This window comes from Osmia bicornis, chromosome 16 (assembly GCF_907164935.1).
Source record: "Osmia bicornis bicornis chromosome 16, iOsmBic2.1, whole genome shotgun sequence".
Taxonomy (NCBI): Eukaryota; Metazoa; Arthropoda; class Insecta; order Hymenoptera; family Megachilidae; genus Osmia; species Osmia bicornis.
Window position 1 is genome coordinate 2,273,987 of NC_060231.1, and position 16,544 is coordinate 2,290,530.

At 37.1% G+C, this 16,544-nt stretch overlaps 2 protein-coding genes across 3 annotated transcripts in view; one reads left to right on the plus strand and one right to left on the minus strand.

Moving 5' to 3' along the window:
- Positions 1–3,070, minus strand: part of LOC114879501 — a 32,689-nt gene extending 29,619 nt beyond the window's left edge. Inside the window, exon 1 of the mRNA XM_029194476.2 lies at positions 2,830–3,070. The gene's annotated coding sequence lies outside the window, so the exon portion shown is untranslated. The remainder of the gene's footprint in view (positions 1–2,829) is intronic.
- The window catches only part of LOC114879500 (midasin), a 66,045-nt gene that overhangs the window by 42,154 nt on the left and 7,347 nt on the right, over positions 1–16,544 (plus strand). For both annotated transcript variants that reach the window (XM_029194474.2, XM_029194475.2), the window contains 6 exons: positions 12,347–12,494; positions 12,759–12,988; positions 13,269–13,480; positions 14,305–14,772; positions 14,895–15,304; positions 15,448–16,541. In XM_029194474.2, the coding sequence (XP_029050307.2) occupies positions 12,347–12,494; positions 12,759–12,988; positions 13,269–13,480; positions 14,305–14,772; positions 14,895–15,304; positions 15,448–16,541 (2,562 nt within the window). The remainder of the gene's footprint in view (positions 1–12,346; positions 12,495–12,758; positions 12,989–13,268; positions 13,481–14,304; positions 14,773–14,894; positions 15,305–15,447; positions 16,542–16,544) is intronic.

Consider the following 16,544-nt stretch of genomic DNA (forward strand, 5'->3'; position numbering starts at 1 on the left):
TTCGCTATGACACACTTTTCTCAATCAGAGAGAATCGAAAATTAGTTACCTGTTATATCTTCGAAGGAAAGAAAAGGGTTAACACATTGCGTACGACGCTCTGGTCGACCTTATATTTTAAAAATTATAAATTCTTTTTTCTTTTTTTTAATAACATCATTTAATTCGAGAATGTTACTGTTGTCATTAAGTTAATTTTCATCTAAAGTGTTATTTGGTGTATCTGATAAATCGTCAAACGATAATTCATCTTGACTTTCATTTTCTTTATTTCTATGAGAGATTTTGCATTTTTTTTTAAATTAGCGTCTATTTAGTAAAATAATTAAAAAATTAGTTCCCCGCGAATTGAAACGCGAACTTTCAAATAAAATGTTGTACAACGATGAAACACTTTATAAGGTACGATGCATGTTCGACACAGAATACTGAAAGATTGTCCTCTAATTTTTCGGAATTTCGATATAAATTTCATTCGCTAATTACTTGTAAGAATATGCAAGCTTTCGTTTCCTTCTATTCTGCCTTCTATTAAAAAATCTATGTCTTCTTTAATAGATCGTTACTTTTTATTAAAAAATCATTGCCTTTTATTAAAAAATCTATGTCTTCTATTAATAGATCGTTACCTTCTATTAAAAAATCGTTGACTTATATTATAAAATCGTTGCCTTCTATTAAAGAATCTACACCTTCTATCAAAGAATCGATGCCTTCTATTAAAAAATCTAGGCCTTCTATTCAAAAATCTATGCCTTCTATTAAAAGATCTATGCCTTCTACTAAAAACTCCACACCTTCTATTAAAAAATCTACGCCTTCTACTACAAAATTTATGCCTTCTATTAAAGAATCTATGCCTTCTCTTAAAGGATCTATGCCTTCTACTAAAAAATCTATACCTTCTATTCAAAAATCTATACCTTCTATTCAAAAATCTATCCCTTCTATTAAAACATCTATGGCTTTTACTAAAAAGTCTATGCCTTCTATTAAAAAATCGTTGTCTTCTATTAAAAACTCATTGCCTTATATTCAAAAATCTAGGCCTTCTATTAAAAGATCTATGCCTTCTATTAAAAAATCGTTGCCTTATATTAAAAGATCGTTGCCTTCTATTAAAAAATCTATTTCTAATTTCTCGAGTCGTCGATACGCAAACAAACATTAAAACGAGTTATCTTATAACCCGACTTCGACGTTTCGTTTGGTATAAACGAGATTCCTCGCGACACGTACGAAATGTACGAAAACCATATCGGTAATCTTCTGACAGTAAACGATTAAAAATTTGATCCTGGACTTCTGGTGTGACCCTTTGAAAAAGAGGTCGTCAGGGGAGAAGTTTCTTCGAGACAGCGAAAACTATAGCAGCTTTCCATCTTTCATCTTAATCTTTACAATGGCAGATTCTTTTGCTCGTATTTCTTCGTTGAATAAGAACCTTAACTTCTTCCTGACTCTATTTCAAACTTTATCCGGGATTTTTTTTTCGTCTCCGTTTGGAATAGGAAATTAAAAACGTGTTCACCCGTACAGAAAAAATGTGCATTGAAATATCGATTTTTTTTCCTTTTCTACATAGATAATATCTTAATTCCAAAGTTTAATTACAAATTCTCGAGGTAAAGGTGATTTTTCCCAAATAAGCTTAAAAGTTTCCCCAGTTCTGCACCACTTTTGTTGCTTTTCCTCTCGTTACTAAGAGAACGAAATCCTCGCGATACAAGGGAGAAAATTTTAAGAGGAAAAGAGGATTAGCTGGTTGTTCGAAGGATATTGCAAATGTCCTCCGTTGTTTTGATTCCACTTGAAATTCTCCCTCGGTCAAGCAACTCTTCTGAGATTCCAGGCTAGAATCTTACTCGCTTCTGCTCCAACAACCACTATCCCAAGTGTAATTTGGTTAAATTAAACGTAAGCTGCATCGCAATCCAATCCAATATAAGAATAAACAGTTGAATTGCGCGAATCTTTTACTTTTCCCTTTCCTCTTTTAAATTTTCCTTCGTTTAGTTGAACATAATAATCGTGAAACAAATAAAAATCGATCGATTATTCAGAAAAATTTGATTGATGCTTTGAAAATGACAGGTTTTCAAACGCGAAAAATCTAACGCGAGTTCATGACATAAAAGTATCGCAAAATACCATTTATGGTATATCAAATGAAAGTTTAAAGTCTCCTGAAAATCACTATGTCAATGATTCACAAATATGTTTATTACAAAATGATTTGTTGCAATAAATAATAGAGTGCTAATGAGTTAGCTGATTTGGGATCCTCCCCGAATTCTAACACAATTTCGTGACATAAAAGGATTACAAAGAGCCACTTATGGCACACCGTTTTAAAGCGTAAAGTGTGCTGAAAATAACTGTATAAAGCTTTCGTGAATATTCTTAATGTAAGTTGAAATAAACGATAATCCTGCGCTGTTTTCTGCCAATGCTGTTTTCTGTTCTAATCATTTTTAAAGCAAAGTGATTAGTTTGATAAAATTAACAGTATAAGTTAAGGATCCAACTCCCCAACATCCCGGATAAAAAAATCAGTCTTTCAAGGATTAATATTAAAAAATAGAAAAAGAAGGAAAAATATAGCTGCCCATATCTTCCCATATGAGGCGGCAATAACATCCGCCAGTGATAACGTCCGCGATAACACGCAGTTACGCGGCTCTCCGAGGGGGCCACGCAGGGGGGGATGAAAGATTTTATTGGTCCAATTAATTGAGCGACGTGGAAAACGAAATAACGAAGCATTAACCCAGATACTGTCTTCCCGTTGGACGAAGATCAACTACCTCCGGTAAACAGGATGCTCACCCAATCCTCCCTAAAAAACGCGCCCTTCCTGCGGGACTTAAATCCATCCAACCTAATAATCGGTCGTCCTTTCATCCCCGATATGTCACGTCTTCTTCGGGGGTGTGTCTCCGTGAAAATTCACCATAGTTAAAATGAAAACAATCACCACCATCCACCACCACCATCCACCGTCCGCCCAGCCACTTATTGCTACGATTCCTTCCCTAACGCGACTATCCCGGTAAGGTTGGGAAGAATTCGAATGAAAAAGGTTGAATTTCACGAATTCGAACCTTTCGATTCCTCTCGGCACGAGATGCGAGAGAGTACTGAGTGGATGGAGGAGCCCTGATACCAACTGTACACCCTCCCTACCAACCCGAAAATCGACGCGCGCGCGTATTTCGAGCGTGTTCCCGGTGTTGTTTCGCGAGGATGTTGAAGAAGGACGGTGGCGGCGGGTGATGGTGGTGGTTCGTCAAGTGCCACTCGAACCCTTACCCGCTATCATCCCTACGGGATAAATTCTGACGCCTTGGATTATCCGCAATGCTACCCCTCCCGTTGATTATGATTTACGGTGGTGGGTTTCTTCTTTCATTTTTTCAGAAGCCATTGCCCTTACAATTGCTCCGGGTCGTCGGACGAGGTACGCGTTTTTCCGAACTTGCCATTTTCCTCGGACCTTATGCTTTCATTTGATACGCTGTGCCTTTTTCAGAGAGCAAAAGGTTATTTCCAGATATTTTTCCGTCGTTGAATCGTGTCATACTTTCGTATGCAACAATCTGCTATATCCTTGGAATATTTTTAACATCTTCCCGGGCAGTTCTTCGGTTATCTTTCGTTATTAATTAACCTTGTTCGATCGGTGAGCATTGACCCTTCCACGGATCCAATAATAAGACGCTCCAGATGCCGGTTCCCGTGAAAAATACCCTTTGCGCTCCTCCATTCCTTACGTGCCTGAACGTTAATTTTTCAGACATCCACTTTCAGATGAATACTCCTCCCTCGAAATTCACGTTTTTTCTATTTCTGATTCTAATTCACCGAATGAAAGTATCTTCGTTCACGGAAATAACAGACTTGGCAGAATAACTGCGCCAGATGGATAAAGTTGATTGCACGACGATTTCCGGTTCTTTGTAAGAGGAGAACGCTCAGGAAGCATCCACGATGCATTTTCATATTAAAATTTTGATCAATGTGCAACTATGTACAGGATGTACCGAGTTTGCGCGAATTTTTCTGAGTAAACAAGTTCGTTAATTTTAATTGTATAAGGGGTTCTGGGGTAGATGATTGCGAATCTGAAATCAGATTTTCAAAATTGAAGATGGCAGACTAATGATTGAAAATATTGCTAATGCTTTGGAATTTTGAATATAGGGGTTGATGGGGTGACGACCCCCCTCCTCCTCTCTCTCTAAATGACTACATTTGTAAAAAAAATATATTTTCAAGATTTTAGTTCTTCATCTTAAACTTTCATAAAAATGTGAAAATTGAATCTATGATTTGCAGTAAATGACAATGAAAACACAAGACAAAATATATTTATACGACAAAGATGTTCCTACTTCTTAATTTTTGATTCGATGTATTGGATCTACTATATTTAGTATTGGAAATTAGATTTTGAATTCGTGATCAGCAAACCGAGAAACCTGCTAATATAGAATTTCACAACGATAGCAATATTTTCAATTCTTGACCAGCCATATTAGATCTGCCATCTTGAATTTTGAAAATCTGATCCTAGATTTGTAATCAGCGATCCCAAAAACCCTTATATCCAAAATTTCACAGCATTAACGATATTTCGTATTTTTTTGGTTCGCCATATTGAATCCGCCATTTTGAATTTTGAAAGTCTGATTCCAGATTCTTAATCAGCGATCCCAAAAACCCTCATATTCAAAATTTCACAGCATTAGCGATATTTTCTATTTTTTTGGTTCACCATATTGAATCCGCCATCTTGAATTTTGAAAATCTGATTCTAGATTTGTAATCAGCGATCCCAAAAACCCATATATTTAATGTTTCACAGCATTAGCGATATTTTCTATTTCTTTTGGTCCGCCATATTGAATTCGCCATCTTGAATTTTGAAAATCTAATTTGAGATTTGTAATCAGCGATCCCAAAAACATAAATCAGCATCAAAATATCGATATGTTCATATTCGAATTTTATCAGCATCGATTTTTTTTTTGAAAAAACAGCATTCTTTCATGCTTCATTTATTTGTAATAAAATACAATGAACAAATTGAAATTTCCGTACAAAAATAAGTAGGAGGTAAAATTTTAGAGCTACCAAGCGGAAGAGCAAAAGGTGACAATATTATTTGAATAATAAAACTGTCAGCGACAGTTTTCACACATGGCTTTTACTCTCATCATCAGGTGGATCTATACTTTACTATTTTGAAGAAACTTCGAAACAACCACCACTTCTCGAAACTCTGTTCGTCAATGGTCGGATGCTTCTCCGATATTGGCGTAGCAGCAATTCTCAACTATTCATTCAGAAACACTCTTGACAGTTTCTCGGGCGACTTTTACTTTCAAGCGAACCTGTACCTCCGGAACAGTGGAAAACTTTGAAAGCAACCTACCTGCTAGCAGCTAGAAGGAAGTATCCTAGCTAGCCGGATACTTCCGTAACATTGGCGTAGGAAACTCTCGGATATTCGTCTAGAAAAAAACTCTCGTTTCGAATCCAATTTCCTAGTAAACAATAGAAATTTTCTGGTAACTTTTATAATGATGTACTGTCCACCGACCACAAAAAGTCCCATGAGAATAACGCAATCTGATTGGTCGCGCCCCACCTCACCTCACGCGTACTTTCGGTCCTGACGTATGATTGGTCGAAGCGGTCACATCTACTATTTAGACTCGTGTAAACCTGGGAGGTCAGTCGATGTGTGCGTAATACCCCCACCCCCCCAGTGCCGTCCCGCGAGACTTCTTGTCATCGGTGCACAGTACAAAAATTGAAAATATGCAAATACTCGCAGGGATTTGAACTCGGGTCCTTTGAATTTGTAGACAATTACTTTACACGCTCCGCCAGTGTAGCATATCGATATTGGTACTTCTGTCAGTAATCCCCTTAGTGACTCCGGAGCTCCCACTCCCAATGATTCATTTTTAATTACAATTTTTAATTATAACGTCTCGTTAAATTTCACCGTAGACGAACACCGTTATTCATTCTCATTGTGCAGAACAGATTGTTTACCATCTGAAAGTAGAAATATTGCGGCGTAGTCAATACGTGGGAGTAAATAAAGACTTAACTAAAGTGGACCAAACTTTCTAGCGAATTGCACATTGCGATAACGGAAGTGTCAATATATTTTCCACGGTATCGATTCGGCAAACAGCAAAAGTAATGCTAAGAACACGAGCTTCGAGAAAAACCTTGCTGATTTGTAAGCAGATCCATTGAACTGTTTCGCTGTTCGATCCGAATTGAAACCTTTCGAAAGACTTTGATCGAAGTAACTCCGTGTACAAAATAATTCCATGCAATTAGCATTGCTTTAGAAAAAAGAAGAGGAAATCTGTTTGTCGCGTAAAATTGTAAAAAGAATAAAAGGGACGAACCAGCAAGGAAATGAACACTTGAAAACTTGATTTTCTGCGAAGTGAAAATTAATTAATTCCCAACCGCTCTGCTGGAAAACGAGATTTCATTTATTTTTTTTTTCACTGCGGCATCGGATTGTTAATCCGGCTACACCATTTAATATCTCACAAGTTTTCTCTCACGCGTTTGTTAATCTTCCAGAAAATTACCTTTTTTTTCTTCCATTGTGCCGAGTAAAGTGGATCGTTCAAATAAATTGGCTTATATAATTCCTGAAGAAACATGCTAGAATACAAAGAATACTACTTGTTTTCTTTTTTTCTTTCTTGTCCGTAGATATAACTGATGTATCGAAAACATATTGCTCTGATCCACGCGATAATGCATGTTTGGAAACACTTATCTGTTATTACTGGAACTTACAAAGATGTGTAATGAATTTTGTTTATTAATGCTAGAAATACCGACCTTTGATGCACACTTATTCTTAAGTTCAAAAGAGGAATGTAGTTCCTTTTAGCGGGAGTCGCAAAACCATAAATATATTGTATATCGTTTCGACATAGTTTTCCATGTCATTTCATGCCATTAATTCACCTAACCTAACATAACCTTTTTTTTACGTGGGAAAATCTTCAACAAGAAACCTCCAACCCCCTGGAGAGGGGCCGGAGGTAGTGTGGGATTTTTACCCGCTAAAACCCTCACGGTGGCCTGCACTGGGCTGTAGGGAGGGCCCTGGGACCTCTGACGAACACTCTGGGATCCCCCCACCCTTGGCGCGTTAGCGCCCCGCCTCGGGGGAGGGTCTAAGCTCTGATCCTCCCCCGCCTGCCAACTCCGCCGACGCCGGGGGCCACGTCCGACAACGGCCACGCCTCGGGCCGCTTGCAGTGGGACCGGGACCCCAGCCCTGGCCATCTGCGGCCCGACGGCTCCATCTTTGAACCGCCTATCTGCGATGGGGGGCTTGCCCCTCTCCCCGTCCTATCCCCCCACCACATCTTCGCTGGGGGAGGAGCCGAAGCTCCCCCCTCATCCATTTGGGGACGGTGGGCAGAACTGTCAGGGCCCACCGCTCCGCCCTCCTCGGTTAACGGCGCCGTCAACCTAACATAACCTAACCTATCCTTTTTTATGTGGGGGGAATCTTCAAAAGACACCACGTCACCCTTTGTGGTGGGCAGCAGGATAATGCCGCATTCTTAAATTTAAGCCTAACCTAACCTAACTTTTTTTTACATGGGGGAAGTCTTGAAAAGACACCCCACGCTTCTTGGGGAGGGCAGCAGGATAGTGCCGGATTCTTGTACATTTCAATAAAAATACCTCGATAAAATTTATAGTTCAAAATAAGCCATTTCGACTGGTTTGGTAGTTCTAATGTTAATGACTTTCTCTGTTCACTCAGTTAGTGTTTCTTTTTTCCTGCTCTTTCCCTTTTCTACGATTGATTTTCTACGGCACTGCGGACACCGCATCCCTTTTATCTATAGCTGAAAGAGATAACATTCTCCTCTAATTTGTTTTAGAAGATCGATCACTTAATTCTTATCCTTCGTTTAATTGTACTCGATAACCTCTTCGATAAAATGATTGAAAAGAAAAATGACTATCGTATTTAAAGAAAAAAAAATGTAATACACTCTTTCTAAAGTTTTTTCGTGTAATCCATGAAATATTCTATTGAGAATGGATCGATGGTAATGACTCTGTAAAGTGTCTCCATTTTTCACATTCACCACTTTGACTTTTTACCGGAAGACAAAAATTCCGAAAGGTAATGTTGCTATCTAAAAGGTGATAAAATAACCGGTGGTATATTTTCGCACTGAATAAAGCTATTAAGTTCGATATTACGGTGACACATTGATCGTTTAACGAGCGATTGAACAAGCCCGTTGATACGATTCGTTATAAATGGATTTCTCATGGCTGATATTCATGCAAGTATTTTTTAATAATAGAGCTTAAAGAAAAACGTTATAACGCGAGCGACAAAGGATCGTTGCAAAATAATTAAGGAAACCGTCGCACTTGAAGGTGAATTTCGTAGGCGTTAACGAGGAGGTATTCACTTGTTTCAATAGGAATAACATTAACCCTGTCCTCTTGGTTCGTTTTTAATGGGAAATTCTTTATTTTTATTTCGCTGTCAGTGTATTCAGTTGGTTTTTAAAGATTTAACGAGGGCGAGGGTGCTTTCAATCTTACCGGGCCGGCGCGAAATGATGAATTGAAAGGGGTAAAGTATCCCCGTGTATCCTTATTATTTCTGAACTGATCAAAACATGGTAAATTATCAATATTTTCATGGAAAAAAAAAATGATGGAAAACGCTTTGTATCGGATGACTGTCCTAAATTTTCGCGAAGCTTATCTCGATGGTAGTTTGTTTGCTTCCGAAAATGGTAAAACGTGTCCACCCTCGTCCGATGCTTTTCGAACAACCCCCTAAAACTTCTTACGTCATTCGGATACATCATCCCAGTCTGGTGTCACCGGTCCAAATTACCTTTCAGACCTTCGTTCTGGCTTATCATCCATTCTTCCCCACGGAAACCCTTCAACAACCATCGCATTTCCTCGAAGAACCATCGTATTAGCTCTCATCCGGTCGACCGATATCCGGTTCAATCTGATTTCTTCATCGTATCGCTGCGCGAACTTTAATCAAGCAAAAGCCATTTTGGTAAATTATCGTTAGATTTCGTGTTCTATTTTTTTCTATTTTTCTATTTAATTAAACGAAGTTTCAATTACTAATTGAAATGTCTTCGGTATTTATTAGAAGGATCTTTTGGGTTTAAGGGAGGAAACGTATCTGATTTATTATTCCCCGAGCGTTTTTAGCGAGACCTTTTTTGGCAGTGGTCAATGGGCGAAACGTCGGAGATTTTAGGAAAATTGCTTTCGAAGGAATTTCCCCGTTTTCCAGGAAAGTTTGAACGATGCCGAATCCCTCGGGATCGAGCTATGAATCAGAAATCACGCATCGCGAGACAAAGTAAACAGCTTGCTTGCTATCTCGACGTTGAAAAGCGGAAGTGGCGGACCTTGAGCTATAATAGAAAAATCTCATGGAAATTCAATCGGATTCGTTTGACAATTTTCCAGAAATAAATGTTTATTCTATAAAGGAATGTTTATGTTTTCCGTCGCGTCGAAAACTGTTTCAGCGACCAAACGAAAAAGCCACAAAACACCGTTCTGTTTTTCTGTCGTCCGAAACGAACAATGTGGTTTCCTGCTGCATTTCTCAGTATTTAACTTTTCGGTCCAGTTTCCTAGTTCGACGTTTAATTCGTTTGAATAATTAAAGTTTAGTCAAACTTCGCCTCAAGCTGTTGAACGTATGTAAATCTAGAAAGAACATAACCTATTATTTCAAGTGGTTCTACCTCGCCAACAGGAACTCGTTAATCCGTTTCCCTTAAGAAGTTACAGCATTTTGAACCAGAAAAATTAGTTATTTTTGCACAAAAATTTACGAGGTAAATACATCGAAACTTTTTAAGTTCAATTCTTCGCTGCACGATGACACATACAGTAAAATCTCTAGTTGTCCGTTTCGTCCTACGCCTATGTATTTCTCACCAGACGCATATGTTCTGTCACAGCCGACTCTAGTACTAGCCATGCTGAACAACGTGGCAACACCGCTCACGTGACAATCGGGAGTCCTATTTTCAAAAAAACAGAGTCCTGTGCTCGGAATTGTAATTACCGTCTTTTTTAATTAAAAGCTGTAGTAATATACGCTATTTTGTATTAATTATGTATAAACAATACATAAACGTTGCAACTATGGCAAGTAGAAGTGATGTGGTAGTATAAAATTGTTATAAATGTGATATAAATTTTGTGTACTCTCGAAGTAGTTTGGTGTTGTGAAGCATGATATTTGAAATATTTATAGTGGTTTCAAGAAAATTTAGGTATGAAGCAAAATGAAACCATCTTTGGATCAAATTGAAACATTTAAGAATTGATAAACGTGTATATAAGTGAATAAAAACCTTAAAACAAGCGAAATTATTGGAACGAAACCAAAGAGGTTATGTGAAGTCCAGAGAGTAGCCGAGAGTCCGACGACGTTGATTGGCTGGGAGTCTGGGAGTCCGGGAGGCAGATAGAGTAGGGTTAGATGTTAATATATTCAGACCGGACTCCCGCGGTGTTGCCATTTTTACTTCAGCACGGCTAGTACTAAAGTCGGCTGTGGTACTGTTCGTTCGATTCAGTCACGCGATATGCGACGCGGCTTCTTTGATTAGAGTTTGGTAGTTTATAATAAAGCACTGTAACTTTTGTGATATTAATTTTTTTTACCTACGGATTTTTAAACATATTGGCCATATTCTTCTGATTAAAATGAGATCAAACATGATATAATTCGGAGCATATTAACTTTATTTTATGTACAAGAGTATATGTAGAGTAGAAAATATCGCTAATACTGTGAAATTTTGAATAAAAGGATTTTTGGGGTCGCTGATTACAAATCTGGAATCAGATTTTCGAAATTCAATATGGCAATTCCAATATGGCTGACCAGGAATTGAAAATATTGCTATCGTTGTGAATCCGCCATCTTGAATTTTGAAAATTTGATTACAGATTCGTAATCAGTGACCCCAAAAACCCTTATATTCAAAATTTCACAGCATTAGCGATATTTTTTATTTAGTCCGCCATCTTGAATTTTGAAAATCTGATCCTAGATTCGTAATCAACGACTCCAAAAACTCTTATATTCTAAATTTCACAGCATTAGCGACGTTTTTTATTCTTTAGTCCGCCATATTGAATCCGCCATCTTGAATTTTGAAAATCTGATCCTAGATTTGTAATCAGTGATCCCAAAAACCCTTATATTCAAAATTTCACAGCATTAGCGATGTTTTTGATTCTTTAGTCCGCCATCTTGAATTTTGAAAATTTGATTACAGATTCGTAATCAGCGACCCCAAAAACCCGTATATTCAAAATTTCACAGCATTAGCGATGTTTTTTATTCTTTAGTCCGCCATATTGAATCCGCCATCTTGAATTTTGAAAATCTGATTCTAGATTCGTAATCAGCGACCCCAAAAACCCTTATATTCAAAATTTCACAGCATTAGCGATGTTTTTTATTTAGTCCGCCATATTGAATCTGCCATATTGATTCCGCCATATTGAATCAGCCATCTTGAATTTTTAAAATCCTATTCCAGATTCTTTTTCTACGACCCCAAAAACCATCATATTCAAAATTTCACAGCATTAGCGATGTTTTTTATTTTTTAGTCCGCCATATTGAATCTGCCATATTGATTCCGCCATATTGAATCAGCCATCTTGAATTTTTAAAATCCTATTCCAGATTCTTTTTCTACGACCCCAAAAACCATCATATTCAAAATTTCACAGCATTAGCGATGTTTTTTATTTTTTAGTCCGCCATATTGAATCCGCCATCTTGAATTTTGAAAATCCGATTTCTGATTCGTAATCAGCGATCCCAAAAGCTCCTATACAAGTAAAATTTAGAAACTTGTTTACACAGAAGAATTCGAGCATGAAAGGGTTAAAGTGGTGTGACCCCTTCAGAAGGTATAAGAAAGTAAAAGGGGAAGTGAGTAGTTTCTTATCCTGATCCGAAAGGATTATCCTTGGAAGGTTGAATAAAAGTGATTGATGTGCCTTCGTCGACCCCCTATCCTCAAAGGTATGGATTTTTCGGCCTCCATTTTTACCAGAAGTTTTCTTTCCACATAACAAACACGACATTGCTGACATCCTTATTGCATAGCGTAACGTACCGGGTGTTCGAATAACTTATATTTCATTTTTCAATACGAAGCAATAAAAAATACAGATGAAATGTGTAGAAAATGTAAGACAGAAAAAACTAAGGGACCAACCTCGATTCTTTTTATTTCAGACGGATTACGACCGACACTTTGAGGAATTGCTGGATCGCACTGAAACACTGTTGATTGGAATCTTGCGAAATAATCTAATGAAAGAGCATTTGGATCTAGTCGCCTATTACCATAGTCTTTTGGACAATGTTCGACACCTGTCTATAGGTAAAATTTTCTTATTCACTCGAGTTTCTATAAATTAAAATGAAACAGATAATAAATTGAAGAGAATAAAATTTTCCCAATATCCACAAGCTTTGTTCACTGAATCATTTATTAGCGTTTATCGAACACGCGACACCCGCACACATCCTCTACGTGTTTTTCTTTATCTAAAAGACATCAATTTACAAGGGACATCGATTTGTAACTTTCACCCTTTGTTATTCTATTCCCTGATCGCTTCGCGTATATTTTATTCGATTCCAGGCGACGAGAAGAGAATGGAAACAACCATGTCGACGGAGACGAAGCTGTTCCTCCGTAAAACCGTGGAATTATCGAAACTGGTGTCAGCCATGAAAGCATTCGGGACATTCTGCGAATTGGAAGTGCAGGAAATCGAGAAAAAACTGACCGATCTATCGATCGCCGTGGAAAAGGACAAATGCTTGAACGCTGGTGGAAAATTCGAATGGGTTAACAGCGTGCTGGTGAAGGTAATTACTTCTTTTTCATTTTTCCTTTCGTTCGACGTCGTTGGAATTATTTTAGAAAATTACTGGAATTTTTTCTCGTTTATTACAACAGACTGGAGAACGAGGTTAATAATATTGTTATAGTAACTGTTAGATTTCCTCGTACTCGTCGTAAAAGTATCTTATAATACATAAAAAGGAAGATATATAATATTTAATATGCTGTTCCATGAAATATCCTCTACGCACCATCTTCCTTAGAGAGGAGGAAATAAAAATGACAATATGTTATGGTTTGCAGTGTCTGCAGAATGGCACGTGGCTCTTACTGGACCATGTGAATCTTTGCAGTCCAGCAATTTTGGATCGATTAAATGGACTACTGGAACCAAACGGAGCTCTAACGATCGGCGAGAAGGGCGTCGATGAGAATGGAAATGTATTCACCGTGAAGGCACACAGAAATTTCCGACTGTTCCTCATTATGGACCCACGTTATGGGGAGATATCCAGGTAATGAAAGTACAAGGTGGTTCCGACCAAGAAACAGGTCACCTAATTATCTTCTACAAGTAGGATCTTACCAGGCGTGTTTCACTGGAAAGAAAATGTTATACAAAACCGTAAAAGATTCCAGACCTAGTAAAAAAAAACCTTTAAAAATAGAGAAAGAGAAATTCAATTGTACTGTTTACACTTCCACAGAAGTTCCCACGATAAAACGAATACATTACTATTCTCGATAGGATAGCCGTAATTATTCAGGAACATGCACCGTTACGTACGTAAATTGCTCGAGCATAAAGTATTAATTCACGTGGTAACTAGTAATGCGGATTATTGATTTTATCTTTCAGAACGAAACAATTAATATTTATTTACTTACAATTATTTCATTTTAATAATTTACCGACCGGTAGCCAATTATGTAATCGGACTTTCATGCCCGACGCTTATCGACCGGTAGCCTATTAATCGCTTTTTAGTCCCCAACACTTATCAATTGGGAGCCTACTAATTAGTTGCCTCTGCAACCAATAATTTGTTGTTTATTATTGAATTACAATTGTTAAATTGTACTGCAAGCTCCCATATTCTTATATCATTTTTTAAATCTTACCCTTCGCCGAAATAGAGCCGGTAAGAAGTCGGTCGGTAAGAAGTCAGTCGGTAAGAAGTCGGTCGGTAAGAAGTCGGTCGGTAAGAAGTCGGTCGGTAAGAAGTGTGTACGGCGTTCAACCGCTATCGGTCGGTAAGGTGTTAATAATCATATTCCCTAGGATAAACTCTGAAAGAAGAATGAAGAAAATTAGAAAAGTGATTTATTAATGTTTCAGGGCTATGCGAAACAGGGGTGTTGAAATAAGTATACCAACTCCGCAGCATGTTCTCCCTTGCAATCCAGTGGACGTAGCATCTTTATTAAATAATTATGGCATGAGGAAATTGGAACATCAAAAATTAATCGTGAAAATTCATGAAAGTTTGTACGATAAGCAGTACAAGTTGAACGAGATGGTGCAAGTTGCTTCATTTACTAGTCAACAGGTAGCCAAAGGACTTCCTTTCGAGGATTCGTTAAGGAATTCTTACCGTGAAATCTGTGGAACATTCGATTCGAGATCGAAAAAGGAAGCTTTGAGAAAGATCGATGAAATATTGTCGGAGAATCGTGCGGAACAAGTATCGGTTTCTTATGATTTAGACGCTTTGACACTGAGAATCTGTGATCTTAGAAGAAACGCAGGATTGGCGGTAGTTAGACAGCAGGGATTTCTTCTGCAATCTGCAGTGGAAAAGTTCAAGTAAAATTGATTCATTTTTATTCATAAAATTTAGTTTAATTAAATTATTTAATATATATATATATATATATTTAAATAATTCTATTTTTTAAATTTTTATGTAATTAATATTATATTTTCAGGAACAGTTCAAAGAACATTGATCTCCAAGATCTTTTTGATCAACCTCCCATCGCGAATGCAATGGGATTTCTTAAAAATCTTTTGTTAGATTTTTATGAACGAACTTCTTTGGACGATTTATCGATCAGACGAATATGGAATTGCAATATTTTTTCGAAAAATCAGTTAAATCGGTTTGAGGTATTAAACGAATGTCTGAGCAAGGAAGTTGAATCTTTGAGACCCTTATTTGAAAAGAATTCTGCTTTGGACATTCCATTGAACCTTGTTGAACCTTCGACATTGGTTAACAATTTAGCAATTGTATTATATTTTCGATTGATAATTTTTAACTGCCAGGCAGAGGAAAATTTTCAAAGAAACAAAAATGTTATATATCTGAAGGAATACTCCTCTGCTGTTTGCTTAGGTAAGTTTAAAAAAAGACATTGCAATATTAATCGCACTACTCGTGTCATCCAACAGTGGACGGTGAAATTAGCGAAACAGAAGATTTTTATTCTTAAAATTGCATACAATTTTTATAACAAATTCAGTTTTAATCTTTTTTAGGGAAACTAGCGTCCAACCTGAAGAATGAACCATTAATTCTGAAATTCATAGAATTGATCGAACAAAGTGCGAAGGTTATCGACATGGTATTTCGCGTCGATAACTTATCGATAAACGATAAAAAGTACATCGAATTGCGGGAAGATTTGAAATGGTTTCAAAGATTTTATAATTTAGGAACGATCGAATTAGTAGATAAATCAAAAGGTATATTTCTCGATCTACGAGAAATCTCTTCATCGTTAAAGGTCCATTATAAATGGCTGAACAAATTTTTCAAGAAACTTTTTCAGCTTCTTGATGTGAAACGTTGCAACTCCAGTGTAGAGAAAAAATTGACAAATTTTTCAAAGAAATTTTTAAACTTGATGGTCGATGCAGATAAATTTAGAAAAATTCGGAAGAAAGTTAAGAAACTTCTGCCGATTCCATCGCCACACTTTTCCGAAGATTCGATGACTTTCCATGAAAATTTACGAGCAGTTTTAAAGAAACTGGAAATCGTCGAAGAAGATTTAGTTGATTTGTCAAAAACGCGGTTGAAAATTGTTTCAGTAGGACTTGAGGAGAATTTGACAGCAAGGGAGAGAGTAATGAATATTTTTATTCATAATTTCAAAAATAATGAAACAAATAAAACTGAAGATTTATCGGAAGTCGATGAACTCGGTGCGAAAATTACTGAGCTTAAAGAACTCGACGACAATTCTGTAGCAACAATTAATAATTCTACAGAAATTGAAATATGGCCCATTTATGAATTTTTCTTTATGCTTTTCACTTATCGCTTCCAAAGAAAACTTTGCGAAGAAATTCGTGGGAATTTTGAACAAAATGTAGGAAGAATATATAAGGAAACTGTATTCAGAAAATTTGAAGAAGTACCAACGATACCGATACATTTAATTGCTTTAATAAAAGCATTGAACTCTGATGACATTTTATCGAAACGAAGAATTTCTTTGCTTCCTGAATTATTTTCCTCGGCCGAAGAATTTTCAGAAAGATCTTTCGCTGTGAAAAATTCAGACGTGCTTTTACATTGGTACGATCACAGAGAAACAGATTGCGAAGACAGTTTAAATATTTTTCAGGTA